The 17992-nt window shown below is 37.9% G+C and overlaps 1 protein-coding gene across 1 annotated transcript in view; it reads right to left on the bottom strand.

Annotated features, from left to right (window-relative positions):
• marchf11 (membrane-associated ring finger (C3HC4) 11) overlaps positions 1-17992 on the bottom strand; it is a 26252-nt gene that overhangs the window by 6877 nt on the left and 1383 nt on the right. The window contains exon 2 of the mRNA XM_005746324.1: positions 6729-6884. Coding sequence (XP_005746381.1) covers positions 6729-6884 — 156 coding nt within the window. The remainder of the gene's footprint in view (positions 1-6728; positions 6885-17992) is intronic.

The raw sequence follows: 17992 nt of genomic DNA, 5'->3' as shown, positions 1-17992 counted from the left end.
CATGACTAAATCTCGTTGCAAAGGACTCCGAAAAAATTCATGGATGTTTAACATTCCAATATTGTACACCGATTGTGTGTGCTAATGGAAAACTAAAGTGAAGTTTGAAGGGTTGCAGTTTTAAAACACGAGAATAAAGGTGGTGCACTAAAGCAAATGTAAAAGTGACTTCCACAGAGCCATTTAACAGTAGAAGGAGGGCTGGGGGTGGTCCAGAACGGCACAGAGAGGCAACACATGGCTAATACAAGAATAAAATACTCTGTAAAGTTACTCTGTAAAAAGCAAAATTCCTGCGTTTAAAAAATCTTGCTTGAGTAAAAACTTAAAAAATATTATCAGAGAAATAAAATAAGCCTGATTTTATTTATCCCAAAGGTTGGGAAACTACTGTCTTGATATTGTACAGATACAATTACAGATAATTACGGACACCAAAACATGAAAACCAATGTTGCTCAGTAAAGATAAAAAACATGTGAATTTAAAATCTAAATATAGTATAATAAGGAGTTTAAATGTAAACTGAATACGGGTAAGTTGGTGGTAAAGGTTTTCTTTAAGTGTGCTTGTGGGAGTATAGTGAAAAAAATGATGTAAGAAGATTTAAAATAAGTTAAAAACTGCAGTAGATGTTGTTAGGCAGTCATCTTTGTAGCAACATTCTTGGTAGTATTTGTGATTTGTTATTTATGTTTCTTTGAAGACACAAAGTAGGATGAAAAGACTGTCACTGAGCTGGAGTAAACTCCTGAGCAGGATACGAAAAGTAAGGAAAACACAAGAGGCACAAAATGTAATTAATGTGATGCAACTTCTGCTAAGTTATATATTTATATATATATATATTTTGTATACATATGTAAACAAAAACCTGAGTGAAAGAGCCTGTCATCTCCTCTGTCCAACAGGCTATAGCCAACCTAACTAGAAGGACCTACACATGGCTGGATAAACACATTAACCAAAACAGGACGAGGAACTCTGACAGACGACAATACAAAGAAATGACCAAACAGTTCAAGACTACCCTGAAAACATGCTACAAGAATGACAAAGTCTCCAAAAAGGAGATGAGGATGGCCAAGAAGCAGTGGAAGGAGGCCATGAAGAAAGTAAAAATGGAGGACAAAAGGAGGGAAAAACTATGGAGCTCAATCAATAACAATAAGAAAACAGAAAATAGGAGAATGGAGAGGGAGATACCAGAAAGTACAGAATAAACTTTTGAATAAAAAGACTTGGAAACAGAAGATTGTTGACAACGAGCAGATGACTGAAGCTGCACGATGCTCATTTCAGAAGAAAAGACTTAAGGCGGACTTTGTGGACAGAAACTAAAGCTCTGCTGAGCCTCAGCTGTGTGTTTGTTCAGTCTGCCAGTGACTCAACTCCCATCTGGAGCGAACAGATATGAAAAGGCCTGAATGTTCTTCAGTGAGAGAAACGATCCAGAATGCAGATATTTTAAGCCTCAGGAGTCTCTGTCTGTTCGGGCTTTTGAAAGAAAGAACGACTGCAGGAATCCTGATGCTCCAAAATGACAGCAGTGACGTGAAGTGGCACCAGAAACACACAGCAGGTTCATACTCAACGCTGCATCCATCTCAAGCTACCAAAAGCAGCCATCGCTGTCTCTGTTTTCATCAATAAAAAATTCTGTACTTGATTACTTTAAGAGAAGAGACATTTTCTTTAAGTTTAGCTGAGCAAAAAAAAAAAGAGCAATAGAGGCAAAAATATCTCAGTTATAGATTTCTATAATTCAGAAAGATCACAGCTGTCACTGGATACTGGTTACACATCTTTTCTCTTTTTTCTTCTTCTTTTTTTTGTGTCCCGTTTGGATCTTTACCATCAGAATTGTTGTCTTAAGGCCAAGAAAGATGCCAAGCGGATTTATTTTACCAAGTGGATCATCATGGCCTTGCCATATTGGTCCATTTGATTGACCTTGGTTATAATTATGCATTTATTTTATTTTCGGTTGCTACAAGCGGGACAGACATGACTGGGGGATAGGACAGGGAGAGAGAATGAAAGAAAGAGAGGGAGAGAAAGAAAACCAAAGGGGAGAAGAGACGGTGAGAAAGCGGGGAAGAAAGAAGGAAAAACAAACAAAACACCTGGATCACCTGCATGGAGAAAAAAAACTGAAGAGAAAGCAAACAAAAAAAGAGCAAAATAATAAATACAGCACCATCACAATAAACTAGCTAGCAGTAGATAACAGTAGATGCTAAATATTAAACGATATTGTGCAGCAAGCAAGACAGACAGCGCACAATGTGCTTTGAGGCAGCAGCCAAGAAAGCTGTAGTCCGCGTCTGTGTACACCTACACATCTTTTCTCTAATGTCACACCGTCCGTTTGTTATCCAAGCTTTCTCTTAACAACTTCTACTCTGAAACCTATAGGTTCTCTTTATTATTGAGTGCTAAACTTTCTCTTAAAGCTAGCAATCTTGGTTAGCAAGTCCATACAGAGAATTAACTTCTTCTATAGTCTGTACCACGCAGCAAGATATGCTATTTATCAGACAGTGACACTGAAAATACAAAACACAAACACAGTTCAGAGGTTCAATTCAGCGACTCAAATAAGCAGAGATTAAGCCTACGAGATATCAATGGGCTACAGCTGCCCATATCAGCAGCACATCTGTCAATCAAAACAGCCACATTTCAACTATAGACCAAACTCTAAATGGGTTATTTAAAAAAATATCCTTGTACTGTTTTTATTAAAAAAGCACTGTTGTGGCACAGCACGAAGGTCCTGAGTTCAATTCCACCATCAGGCCGGGGGCTTTCTGTGTGGAGTTTGCATGTTCTCCCCGTGTTTGTGTGGGATCCCTCCGGTACTCCGGCTTCCTCCCACCGTCCAAAGACATGCAGCTTGTGGGGATAGGTTAACTGATTAATTCAAATTGCCCATAGGTGTTAATACGGAAGTGAATGTGAGCGCAAATGGTTGTCTGTCTCTGTGTTAGCCCTGTGACAGACTGGCGACCTGTCCAGGGTGTACCCCGCCTCTCGCCCTATGACAGCTGGGATAGGCTCCAGCATCCCCCGTGACCCTGAAAAGGATAAGCAGAAGCGAATGGATGGATGGATGTTTCTATAAAAGGGAAAATCAAAAGCATTTTTGCACCATGCTGTGTTCAGTTCTGCTGTAAATTTTGACATTTTAATGTCAGCTCATCAAATATATGCTGACATGTTTCAGTCTAAGAACTAACGTGGTAAAGCAACTGCTTATTACAGCCATCACTAGTGCTCAAGTCTTTCAAATTTCTAGCAATGTAACCGGAGTAAATCTTTTTGAGGGCTACTATTTCAAGTGGATACTGAGATTCAACTAAAGCTAGAAATGTTAATTATGTGCGTCTGTCTGGTGAGGCTGCATTACTTATTATTGACTTCAGCGACTACATCATTGTCATATTTAAACCCTCCATCCAACTTTTTAACTGCTTAATCATGGCAGGCCCGAGACAGATTACACCAGATCAAACCCAGGGTACACCTTCAAACCAAATGCCTTTTTGCTGTAACAGGTACTCCAGTTCTTTTATATTTCTTGGTTTAAGAATACCGACATTATATGTTTGCATTGACCTTCTCTGTTATTTCAGCCCTGACTGCAGCATTGTGTATTTCCAGCTATGGATCTGATGTGTCATTGTGGTTGAAGCTGTGTAACTGCTGCTAAAAAAAATCCGTCTAGTTTATAATCTAAAGTTTTTGCAAAACAACTCTGCATCTGAAGGGTTAAATCCTACTTTGAAAAAGGTCAAGATTCATCCACTTATTTCTACTTTCTGTGCACAATGAGTCACTGAACTGCAATTAGAGGCGCTTATTTAAACGTCAGTACGGTGAAAAGTGTGCATCATCATCATCATAGGATAAGTGCACTTCCACATTTGGGTTCTGAGTATGACTTTAAGCCAACATTTTACAAGAGCAGCTCTAACAGACGCAGGTGGGTTTATCTGTTGTCAGCTTGCCAGTGAAATGGCTTTTTACCAGTTTGGCTCCGTGAGGCTGTTTTTACTCCAACTGAGAAGCTGTGAATATTTCTGAGCATAAATCCAACTGATGGGTCGATAACATCAGTGACTGTAAAAACAATTTCTAGTTAATGCCCCCATAATAATTTAGAGAGCAAATTGTAACCTCGACGGTAGTAAAAAGCAGTTAAAAAAAGGCGGACAGGAGACAAATGGCTGCAGTTTGGTGGCATGTGTCATTTTTAGCCTCTTAAAACTAGAAATCTGCAGAGAGCATTTTGTTTTGGAAAAAAGAGCACTCGCTTTTTCAATCATATCCATGTGCACTGAATTGGCAGTTACCAAAAAAATCATCAGTTACTCCATAATGTGACTGTTTGGTATAATCATGCAGGGCAGCAAAGGACTGCTGAAGGTCTCCAAAACAGCTGCTGTTTTCAACGTTAATGGGGTAAAAAGAAAAAAAAAACATGACAGGATCTTTTAGCTCAAAATTGTATATTAAAAATAACAGTCATCGAAATGACCCTGAAACATCTGTTTTTTTTATGTACTCTGTCCTTTCCACACAGTTTGCAAGTATGAAGACTGAAGAATCTCATTTAGAAATTAGTGAAGTGGAATGACCTTATTAGACAGTAAAAATAAATCAGAAACCACCTTTTATGTGGTTTTTACCTCTGCCACAGAAAACCATGAAAAACCAATGTGAGATATTCTATTTGTTCAGTTCATGAATAGGATTTGGCCATATTTTTTTAACAAGATGGTAAGAATGACTTTGAAACTCATAAGGAAGTATACTTTGTGCATGCAGCACATATGTTGTCAAGAGTCTCCAGGGGAAAGAATATGGAGTTTAGAAAAACTAACAACCTTTGTATTTTGACCCGTATCATGTTCTTTTTCTTACCCTAACCTAACAGTTTTATTAACATGAGGCCGGGCGTTGTCGAACAACAGAAAGAACCCAGGACTCACTGCACCCGCATGAGGTCTGACAGTGGGTCTAAGGTTTTCATGGCAGTCAGGTTGCTGTTTGAGCATAACACTGTCCATGGCTTCTCCAGATCCTTTTTATGTCTGTCACATATGCTCACACTGAACCTGCTTTCATCTGTAAAAAGCACAGGGATTTACCAACTCTAGTATTCAACTGGCATTCACAAATGCCTACCTGTGCAACCTCTACAGGGCCCAGGCATTGCCAGTTGACTCAAGGCACTTTAAATTGTAAGGCGAAGACTCTACAGGGGTCTTGAACTCAAGTCCTCAAGGGCCGCTGTCCTGAAGCTTTTCCATATGTCCTTGCTGCAACACACCTGAAGACGATTTGTAGGTTATTAGCAAGACTATAGAACTTGAATGCATGCTGAGGTGGCAACAGGGACACATGGAAAAGTTTCAGGACACTGCACCTCAAGGACTGGAGTTTGAGACCTTTTCTCACCAATAATATAAAGAAAACCCCCAAAATCATATGATTCCCCTTTGAGCAAGCTATTAAGTAGTGACACTGACCTAGCCAAATGCTAAAACTAGTGAAACCATCAGAAAAGATGAGGAGGGACAAAGCGTCAGTGGCCTCCACCTGTTAAACCAGTCTTGCTTTGGCGGTTGTGTCATTGTTGCCCCTGTTTTTAATTTTACATCAAAGCAGCTGAAACTGATTAACAACCCTTAACTGACCAGATCAGACAAGATTGTTTTGTTTTTGTTTGTTTTTTTGAGCAGTGTACACAAGTGGTCTGATAAAAAAAAAATGAATTCAGGAAAACCAAAATAATTGGAAGTACTTGACCAAGAATGAAAAAAAGGAAAATTCACATAATGAAACAGCACTCTGCTCTCCTACGCTACTAGCTTATCCCAGCCTACACTAAGCATAGAGCAGGGTACCATGGAAAAGTTGGCAGGGCAAACACAGAGAAACAGACAACCATTTATACTTATATTCACACCTCAGGCCAAAAAAAGAATAACCAATTAACATGTATGTCTTTGGACTGAGGGAAGAAACTACTTGGAGAGAAGCCACACAGGCACAGGGAGAACATGCAAACGCCACACCCTCCAGCAGGTTTAAACCCAGGCTTGCTGTAAGCAAGTCCTAAGCACTGCCCCACTGAGCAGCCCTTTCACAAATACATATCAAATTTATTTAAAATGTCACAACACAAAATGTATGCAGTCAGAGTGTAATTATTTATTTATGTGGTCAGCTAACATCTTCCATATCTCCATTGTATATAATGACTGCCACTTTTCCTGAACCTTAACTAAGCAGTTGTAGTTGTACAAATCTACCCAAACCTTAATCATAGAGGTAGAAGTTTAGAAAAGGCAAACAAATCTATTTTGTCATTCCATTTGGAGGACTTTGTATTATTTTTCATAACAAGTAACTGACTCACAAACAGTTAGTGCCTTTCCTAAAAGCCTCTTAAACCCCTTTTGGGTTGTGTGTGTTAAATTTAAAAGTTTTAAAGACACTAAACAACAAAACCAAACAAAAGCCTAGAAAAATAACTCAATTTAATCTGTTTGTTAAATAATCCATGGTTGGACCTTTCATGGCTTTAATTATGCATTTCTCTATTGAGTTATTTTAAAAGTTGTTACTGCTATCATAATAAAGAGAGAACAGTTAAGTCTGAAAGTGAGGCAACCTTCAGCAGAGGGTAAATACTCTGCCTTTCAGCAGTATTATACCTGCCATGGTCTCTTCAGATTGATGGCGATCACCTGGAAACGGTAGCAGCACAGCTCGCAGGTCCAGCAGCCCCGTTCGCTGATCCACTTCAGCAGGCACTGCTGGTGGGTATACCGCACTGAGCCGTCACACCTGCATGGGTTCAACAAGTCCCCCTGGAGACCAGAGAGAGGGCAAAGGTCAAACGTAAACAGAGATAAATTTTAAGGGAGGGGACAAACTGACACAAATACACAAATACAGTTTAGATCAGAGCTGTCAAATTCATTTTACATCGAGGGCCACGCACAACACAAGAGGTCCCCGGACCTTATGTTTGACACCACTGGTTTATATGTTAAATGATTGAGGATGGATTAAAAATCATTCCAATCATGTCAAGGAGATAGTTTAGCTTATCCAGCTGTAGCTTGAAACTAACTACTAAATAGCTAGACTATCTTCATGACGACTGATGCAGAGATGATTTCTGATTAGTCTAGCCTCAATTGTTCATCAATAATACTCACAGTGAAAGAAAAAGCAAGTGCAAGTTCCAGGAGCAACTGTTTATTTACTGTCACTTCCATGTCATGGGCAGCTTGAGGTCCGTTGTCACTTTTTTGAGTTTTATCACCCGTCTCCAAGGTAAATGGGGAAGAGTCTGAAGAAGTTAAAGGTCTGATTAAACTTAAATACCATTTGTAGGCATTTCAGTCTAAAGCAGCTTAGACTGAGTGCAAATTCTAGGAGCAACTGCTGATACCTGTGCTAAAATACTACAGTTTTTGCTGGAGCATTGACTTTAAATGCTATATCCAAAGTTTCATCCTACCAAGCTATAAAGTATGATAAAACTTTGAGACCTTTCTCATTACTTGTGCAGTACTCACTGGTGCACCAGGCACACACAATTTTTGTGATTTCGTCCTGTTTATTAGGACTTTACATCCTCAAACCTCTGCTTAGATATCTGTTATTGCACGGCATCTTTAGGCATGTTAGCATCAGCAAAAACAAATGTGAGGATCAGTGCATAAACTCTAATACACCTCTTCTTTGTAGTTGTGTGACATCACCTTTAATTTCTTGGTTAGTTATGCACGAGTAATGAAACATTTTCAATCTCTGAAATATCATTCTGTGACATCACTGGTAAGAGATGCCACATGATGGCATAACATCATTCCCTAATGATGTTGCCTATTTGAGGTTGAGGCAAGAGGCCCACAGCCTACTGACTGCCTAGCAACCGGTAAAAAGCCCCAAATTTGAACATGCTTCTGCATCCGACCTGAAATCTAACACAAATCTAATTACTCACTAGCAGGGGTCAACTCCTGTGATTGCAAAAACAAGTCATATCTGTTCCACTGACATCCCAAGGACTCACTGACCACTGAGAGATTTCAAAGACAGTCCAAAAGATCAGTGTATCTGATGTCATCCAAAAGTTGGCAATGATTGATGATTGGATCGTTGGCTGCACCAATGACGGCATGCTCATTAGCTAACAACTTGTGCCTTTTCAGCAAACCCTGGAAAATCTTCCTTTCTGATTCGAGTAATGACCATAATTTATTCTTACTAAAAAATATACCATTATGTTTCATTTATATGATTCAAAAATGATGACTGAGCCAATAACGCAACAGGAAAATGTTTACTGAGATCGCAGCCAAAGAGCTATTGTTTGATAGACTTTTATTCATCTGGATAAAAGTTGTATAGCCCATGGAGTCTTCCCTGAAGGCAAACGGGTTTTAGTATTCAAACCTGGAAGCTATGTTCATATACAAAGTGACTTTATCCATTAGTCTGTGGTTGCAGATAATGAAACTGATAGAGCACTTTTCTCTCCTTCTTTGTACAAGGTTCACGATATGAACTTGTGTTTCACAATCACTCTGCAAACCCTGCATATGGTAATGCAAAAGCAGCAAACAAAACCTGGAGCTATACTTGCTACTTGACATTCATATCTTGTCTCGTGTTCTTATCGTTTTGGCTACTCTCTGTAGTACCAGTGATAAATTAAACCTCAGACTCTTTTCAGGAACGGAGAGAAACTATCTGCTTTCGGTTCAATATTGGAGCTGTCTATCCAATATTAATCTTCTATCCATTTCATGGTCCATGTGTCATCTTTCCTATCATCCAAAAATTCTTGTTTTCAGGCCTCAGTTTGGCCTTTTATCCCAACAGGTCATACATCAAAGAAAACACACAGCTTGTTCACCAGAGGCCTTTACCAGCATCGCTCAGATCAATGACCATTTCTCAAAGCTACAACACTTACGGATATTAACGGTGGGATGCAGCCTGACATTAATCATTACAGCCGCATCTATTTGTTCCGATGGGTTCTTTTCTTTTTTCTTCCTCTAGGCATTCCTCAAGCAGCCATTACTGCAGCTTTGACCTGCTGGCTGGGCTGTGAGTGGCATATTAATAGTATATTAAGGTCAGTGGTCAGAGAGCTCATTTTTCATCATGTCATATTAACCTTGTGGGTTTAAAAGGACCTCGGAGGCTTTCGCTTGAATGAACTGATGCAGGTCAGCTATGCACTGAAGCAGAGATTGATAAAGCCAACTTCAAGGATAATTTGAATAAGTCAGAGAATTCTCTAAAGGGGCTCTCTGAAAACAGTGCACTTATTTTAGTAACACAAGGTCGTTCCATTGAGAAGTACACAAGGTCAGAAAATAATGTAAACTATTTGTGTATTTCTTTTCCAGCTGAACATTAAAGAAACATCTATAAAGAGACGATCGTTAATGATGAGCATTGATAACATTTTATTGATTTTCCTTATCATTCCCTTCTTCCTTATTAATTCCTGATCAAGTTTCTCTGTGGGAAACTTGCACAGGTGTTCAGCATCAGTGTTGCGATTTATCAACAACTCACATATTAGTGAATCTCAACTGACTGAAGAAATAGAGCAGAAAAAGGGACTCAGTTTATGAAAAGCTCCATGGTCATGAATATGGGTGTCTGGGTCAGCCGATACTGGGCTTGGTGACTAATAATGGCATATTGATAAGCAATCAATTCACCTGTGTTCTAATCTCGGGGAATGCCAGTGTCACAGCAGTCCACACTGTGCCTTAATGCACCGGCAATAACAATATTGCAGGGTCTGACATAACCAATGGTTTGGCACCAGTAAAAAAATTGTGTTGGGCGAGTTGATCAGCCAGCTGCTGTTCGGGATTATTTTTCCACCAACTGAAATTAACCTTCACTTAATAGTATTTTCATAGAAAAGTACAATTAAAATCTTTCATCAAGCCACCTATTCATGTAGTTTAAACATGAAAAAGTAACCTTGAGGTGCTCCCGTCCTCTTTGTTCTGCAGAACAGTAGCACAACTGAATTAATAAGATGTTAAAATGTCTATATGCAGATTAAATGCATTATTAGGTTTTTTAAATCATTTGGCAGCATTTGTTGGAGGCTGGCATTAACCACCCCATCGCTCTCTAGAATTAACACCTTTATGTTATGCAGAGTTTGAAGTTGTGTAGTAGTAGTGATCTTTGTGTTTTTCTTTTGTTTCCATTTTGTTTCATTTTCATTTTGGGTCAAGGATCAAAAACTAGATGGTTGGGTTCCGGACCAAATGTTGCTTTGTGTTAAAATAACCTCGTTCACATTGAAAAATGATGAGTTGGGACTGACAGCCCTATTTCACCGATGCCATAACCACAACGCCCAAGGACACTTTGTAGTGCACACTAGCAGCTTTGACAAAATGGCACTGTTTTATGTTGAGGGAAGGAAAACGGCCTGGGTGTCAGTGGTTGATATTTATCTGTTTTGGCCCATCCTTTTGCACTGTCAAATATCCTGACGAGAGTTAAGCTTTAAAGCATTTTTATTGTATGATAAAAATTGCAATACAAATTTTCTGTCTGCAGACACAGAGAGAGGAAGTAAACAAGCAGGAAAATATCAGTACTGGGATCTGATACTGGTTAAATTTGTGTTTGTTTTGCATTCAGAAATAAAATTTCACTTGTGCACAATAAACTTACACTTCATTGTTTTACAACGCACAACAAATGAGAATCATGACAGTATTGATAAGAGGAACTGACAAGCTCACACTTACCCCAGAGCAGATTTGGAAGTATATGATCAAGTTTAAAAATCACGTCTCATATTTTGACTTCATCAAATAGCAGTCCATTTCAACAAACTTTTACCACTGACCATGAAAACTGATTCATTGGAAATGGAGTGTGACAAAATTTGAAAATAAAAGCATATTGATTACAGTGTTGAGTTTTACTTGCTGTGTGAGTACAAAACTTACACAGAAAATGCAAAGAAAGAGTTACTTAGTGTCAGCAATCAATATAAGCATATAAAAATAATCTATAATAATTTATAAAATAATGTAATAATGCATCAACATCTTGCTTAGCCTGCTGACTACCAGCTGCAAAATCAATTAAATCTCAGGGAGCTGGTTTAGCTTAGCGGATTCAAGATCATTTTAAATGACCTGGAAGCTGCTTCTGCAGACTTACTGCTTCCCCTGTTGGACCTGAGCTAGGTTCACTTATTCTCATATTTCACATTTTCTTCGTTTTGAAGTTTATCATTTTGTGATATCTCTTTGTTGCACACATTTGTGTGCACTGCTGTTTGTTTATTTTTGTGTGTGTATTATAATTGAATGTAACTGAGCTGACAGAGCTACCTATTTTGACCTGGACACCAACAACATCTCAAGAGTCTGACTTTCCAGGATAAATAACAATAAATTGTATATGAGATTTTAAATAAAATGCTCCGCATAATCGGTAATCCATAAAGGACTCGTATATTTTGCTTCTGTGTGCACCTCTGTCTATTATTATTACCATGGGGAGGATAACAGCGAGAGAAAAATTGAGCAGTCACAAATGAAACTATATGAAAAATAAAGCCCACACAGCAGCGCGGGGTGTTCAATCACAAAAAACGATTTAATGTCAAAGTCATCATTAAGGCCTTTAGGGGCTGAAGTGCTCAGTGTGTATATACAGCAGAGTTCAAGTTTTAGGAGCAAAGAGTTTATATCTCCCACTCTGGGTGGATGTTTTATTGCCTCAATACCCACATATCTGAAAGAGGAAGTGTTGCACTTTGTCTAAGTGTACATCCACAGCACTAGATGTCTGTGATAGTGCTGCTGTGTTCAACTGTACAAACTAGTGTGTATTAATCCACACTGAGGTGTGTATACAATGTAAAACTTGCTTAATGTTGTATTTCTTTCCAATGAGTTGGTGGTTAAATGAGTTATAATAGTTGGCAATGAGCACCTGGGTAATTTCCAGATGAGGAAATGTCAGGGTGATGCAGGGGAAGGTCTGCTCAGCTGAGAGGGCCCTTACAGCACGTTTGAGTGGGCTGAGAAAAACAATTGTTAAGAACTAGATCTGTTTCACAAATAATGCCAGGCTTCTTTGATTATACTCTTCACAGCCTCAAATGCCAGTAAATACTGCGTGGCATAAACAATTCCTTGTTCTCCTTCTTTAGATTTGTAACGATAAGGTATTCAGCTCGAGATGTGTTTAAAAAAACATGAGGCTTTTTTAATCAGAGCCTCTTTGAATCCTCTCTGTCTGAGGCTGTTTTAACCCCTTAGCAGTCCAATTAGTCCCCTAAACCATCCAATGTACCGTGGGCGGTACGTCCGACTGCTAACAGGTTAAAGCATCTTAGCTTTGGTGTGAAAGACCTCATTACAGATGTAGATCTTGTAATTCTGCTCTGAACCGAGAAACAGGAAGATTTTTCTTAAGAGACATTGGATTATATGATTAAAGCTTTAATACATATAAGCTTGGGGAATAAACACGTTTTTAGCTGGATGAGTGGATTTACCTGATGAGTGAAGATATTTTTGCTATCATGGCCGCTCCTAATCATGTCTGTGTGGTATAGTCTTGCTATTAAATGGTCCTCGAGTTATGATTAATTTGTCAAAAAAACAAACAACAAAATCCAACTTCATTGCAAATTTTCACTCTAACCCTTCAACCATATCGCAAGCTCTGCGTTAGACAATGTATTTCTTATGTAGCTGGACCTTGTGTTAGTAGCTAAACATTTAGAGTAAACCTTGAAGGGGGCTATTTTTTTTCTTACTCTCTGCCATATTCATACTGTTACAATGGTGGGTGCTAATATATATATAAAAAAAACATGTCCAAAAGTTTGAATAAGGAAGTAAGCACATCAGTGCAAATACACCCCCCAAAGTCAGAAGCTCAAAACAAAAGCTCTAAACACCGTTTTTTCACCTTTGCTGATGTCAGTGAGAGCAGATATGCCTAATGAAGGTAATCTATAGCACTGCTTTGATTGTCTGAGTGACACCCAGTATAAAACAAATAAAAAGCCACTCTAGTACATTCCAAGAATACACTTTTGGAGTTGGGAATGAACACAATATGCTTCACATTAGAAAATCGTTATTTAAACCATGATAAGAAAAACAGCAATGTTCTCATGTCATTCATGGCACTCTTATAGCTTTTTAGTGCGGCTTTTAAGAAACACTTTCATAATCAAATGGTGTTTACAGTGCAGATGAAAGCTCCAAATAAACAAGTTCATGTCACTGACGATGCCACCTCAAGGCCTGCGTATACACTTGTTGTGCAGACAGGCAAATGCAAATGTAACATTTAAAATAAATGGAAACTCGAGGGCTTTTTATTCAGTTGTTCTGGGGAGCTCAAGTAAACAGTCTGATGATTGTTAAAGAGTAAACAATGCAACAAAGTTTCTTTAAAAAGGCAGTAAATGAATCTAGAGCTTGTGAAAGAACTGTCATAATAAAAGATATAAAACTGCTCAAGGCCTAAAGCTTTATTTGCTCTGGAGCTTTTCACAAGAACACCCGATCTTTAGATTGAGGAATAAGCAATGGAGGAAAAATCTCCAGAAAACTTTAGTGAGTAGACCAAAGGTAAAGAATTTCAGTAATTTGCAATACAACAGCTATAACTCCCTTTAAGATTTTATCTAGTTTTCCACTACTTTGGTTTGATAATTGTGTTTATATATCATAGGCCAACCCTGATTGGCTCTTGTTTCCCGCTCTGCAGTCCTCTTTAAAACTATATACTCATCAAATTCTATCATTTTAGTCCACCTAACAGCCCTTTGGGGCACCCTTTACCCACTGACGATTGTTATGACATGTGGTTTAAAGCTCCAGAAAAATCCCATGTAGCAGCAGCACCTGTCAACTGCTGTTTGAGTGAAATATCAAGCAGATCTATTAAACAAACAAATGAGAAGTTCTCAGTGTGTTCAATACATCTGCTGGTGGATTAGCCCGAAAGCTGCAGAAAATGTGTAAAATTAGACCCCAAGTTGTGGTTGTTTTGTCAGCTCCTCTTTCCAAAATTAAGATAAACTACAATCATTAGCCTGGACTGTTGAATGAACAAAATAGCACTGGTTTCTGAAAGGAAGGTGGTATGGAAGATGTCAGAGTATGGCTTAAACCAATCAATCCAAAGACTGGAAGAGGATTTTTATGGTGTTTACGGCACATTTTCACTCTATCTGCCGAGACATGAATATTTAAAATGTTAAATGTCTGTTTTGCAATTTGCTTGATAACTGGTGAGCTTGCCCAGCCTGTGGCCGTGTATCAAAATCAAATATCAGTCTGGACCCGGGGGCAGCATTATTAGATTAACTCTGCTAATAGGCTGTAGCCCACGTTCAGAAGACAGGATATTCACTTAGGCATTTACTGCCCTTACTCCCCTCTTCCCTTAAGCTCCAGCAGGGATGTATCGTCCCTCATCAGCCATCACTGTCACGAGCCCAAAAGGCCTGCAGAGTGTCAGGTTTCAGAGCCAGTAGGACAATGTCCATTTGTCCCTGCAGGTCCACATCAGTCCATTCACCTCCAGGAAAACATGCAGACAGTTAGACTGATGCATCGCTTCAGGGAAAATATTTATTATTAATGGCCTATGATTCAGTCACTGTCATCCCCCTCTGTTACAATGAAGGAGCTGCAGTTTGTTTTTCTGTGTACGGGTGGAAGGACTCACCAGTTTAATCTTAGTTTCATCTATAACAGGAGCTTCACTTAAACAATAATAAAGTGTAATGTAATATTATACTGGACTTCATTCATGATCTACATGCTGCCTCCACCCTTACAAAAATAATGCTCAGCATGTTTATCTTTTATCTGCTTTTATTTCTCAGTTTATTGTGTTTTAATGCATTTCTACAACCCATTTAAAGCACTGCTAATTTATTTGAGTGTTTGAAAGGCACTTTATACACAAATGTGCCATAAAACAGGATGTAAATAGTTTTGGAGCATCTAGCATCTCTTTCAAGAAAGCTGCTCTGAAATGAAGACTTTGATTTCTTAGTGTGTTTGTAAAGGAAGCAGCTAAACACAAAAACTGATTAATAGAAATGTTATTTGGATTAATTAGAGATTATTGACATGTGGCAGAAAGGTGTACTTAGCTGCTAACAATCCAAAATGCTAAACACTTTGAGTCCTTATGGAGGGATCTACCACCTTCTCTGCACTTTGAACAGTTTTCATTTAACCTTCCTGTTACAAAAATACAATAACAGAACTTTAGCCTCTGAACCTGGAACTTTTTATCATCCATTTTTCGTACTTTGGACCCTGCTCAGGATCTTGCATGAAGATCTGTTGATCTTTATTTTTGTAAACAAATAAAAGTTTGCTATTCTGTTGACTGTTTACTAAAATTCAGCCTTTCTGTCTGTATGTTTGGTTGGTTTTTATTTATTTGTTATTGATAAAAATCATGGGTTGTGGGCTTGCACTATTTTGGCTTCTGAAATGAGGCATGTCTGAAAATAAACCAACCAGTGGAAATCTACGACATAGTACTAGCAATGCTTAGTCAATGTTCTTGTCTAGATGCACAAATTTGATTTACTTGAATAACTAAAGGTGTCCCAGAGGCTTCCATTTGAGGACATATTTTGTTTTATCATTTTAGAAGTTATCTTAATACTACAATAAAAATTATATTTCAGCAAGAATACATCTCTTTGCTGATGAGACTGTCATTTAAATTACACTCCCCCTGTTGTAAAGCAGTTCAGGGCCTTCGTGCTGTAACTTACTCATTACAAACTGTCTGTGTACATTCAAAACTGACTGTAAATGCTGACAAATCAAAGTTTATAGTTTTCTAAATTAAATTAAATTAAATTAAATTAAATTAAATTAAATTAAAAAAACCTTGCCCACAAGGGTTTGATGATTTTAGCTTTTTTTTTTTACATGTGATGTAAATCAATTTAAAAATACACAAATACAAGTATTAGGGTATATGGATAAATGACAAGCTTTTCTTTAATGTACAAGTTGGCACTCTTATTAGAAAATACAATTTATAGATTTTGTTTTAATTGTTGAAAAAACTAATGTGGAAGCTATTTTGAGGATTGATGGTGATATTTGGTGATATAATGTATGTTCAAGCCACCTCCTCACTTTTATTGAACATTGATTCAGCATATTGCTCATCTGTACTTCTTTATTTATACAGATTTATTAGAGAAACAAAATCTCTGACTCACCACTGCATTCTTTAATCCTGGACATCAGTGACCACAGAGGAAACAGCACCGGTGTGTGTCTGTGTGTGCGTGTGTGTGTGTCTAAACAGTTGCTTCTGATGTGCTGATGTTTTTGACAGATTTGGAGATTTCAAAACAGGATCTCACCAAACACCTTGGAAATGAAATACTTGCAGAAAGAATCAAACTTAAACATGCTTACATCTGTCTCTGGATTTAAAGGTGCCATGTAGTGAATGTCTGCATATCATGGATTTCATGTTGTACTTATTGCATTTTTAATACAATATGTTTATATTTTGTATGCCTGTCCTTTTTTCCTTGTGAACATTTTATCTCAGTGGGATTTCCTTATTAGATAAATAAATAAATAAATAAATAAATAAATAAAATTAACCCACACATTATCAACATCGTGTTGCCAGTACCACAACAGAGACACATTTTCCTCTAACTAAATTGTGTGTGTATATAAGTACACACACTTTACAGTTATGTTTTTAAGCCTGTAATTCCAGTCAGTGGGATGAATAGTAAGGCTGGGATCCTTCATCCATAAAGGGATGAATTATTCAGTCTCAGTATGTAAAAACTTTAGTTTATTACTTGGTAAAAAGATAAATATTGGCAGCTTCTGGCTTCATGTTATTACACAAACAACATTATGTAGGAACAGCTGTGTGCAGGCACTATAGACATGGGGGAAGTGGCATGTGGTTGGGTCAGGATTTCAGGATTTTTTTGTTTTTTTAAACAGAACTGCAACAAGACACTGGGTTGTGTTTAGAAACAGCTTCAACTGCTTCAGCAGTACCAGTCTCATGACCTCAAGACTCCTTTCTAAGGCTACCTGTGCCTGAATTTTGTCACCTGCACTAAAAGTATAACAGTAGATATTGATGCTCACTGAATCTAATATAGCATTGCAGTATAAATGTGCTCTGAAAGCTACTGGAGTTAAGTTATACATCTATTACACCCTCAAAGGGCAAATATTATATAAGAGTTTGTGTTGGTGGGTACAAAATTTGTAAATGATAAATAAATGCCATGGTGGCTTTATCGGTTTTACATATATGATGTAGTCAAAATGTTAAAAGAAAAATGCTTGCTCCAAGTATATGTATGAGGAGCTGGCAGTGAAAATGGTTATGTTGCAACAGGTGTCTCACTGCAGTGGCCCCAGAGGACATCCAGTGCACACATTTAATAAAGAGCAGTGTTTGATGCCCTGAGCAGGAATTAATCCTTTACTACTAAACACAGTAAGATCTGACAATTATTAACAAATACATTATAATATATAAAATCTTATACGTCACAATGCAGCTGTACTTTATGAGTTATAATACATTAATTAGTTAATCAATTAGAATGTAATAACTTAATGGAAATTAAATGGAAATTGACATTAATTAACTATGGGATTTAATTAATTATGATATGATTTTTTTGTAAGTCAGTTGATGAATGGTAAAATATGACTGGCTCTTGAGGACTTCTAAAGGAGTACTTGTGCTCAGCTTTGGAATTGCTGCCCTTGGTGATTTCAGCACCACGGACAGCAGCAGGTCCGGCGTTACTGAACAAAACCTTTCCCTGTAACATCTCAGAGAATTAAAAAGCTCACACACTTTAAGCTTTCGGATTCTCTCTCTCTCTCTCTCT

Source organism: Pundamilia nyererei, unplaced genomic scaffold, assembly GCF_000239375.1.
Source record: "Pundamilia nyererei isolate P.nyererei 1_Seehausen unplaced genomic scaffold, PunNye1.0 scaffold00177, whole genome shotgun sequence".
NCBI classification, from domain to species: domain Eukaryota; kingdom Metazoa; phylum Chordata; class Actinopteri; order Cichliformes; family Cichlidae; genus Pundamilia; species Pundamilia nyererei.
Note: the sequence above shows the minus strand (reverse complement) of the source record. Positions and strands in the feature narration are given on the sequence as shown.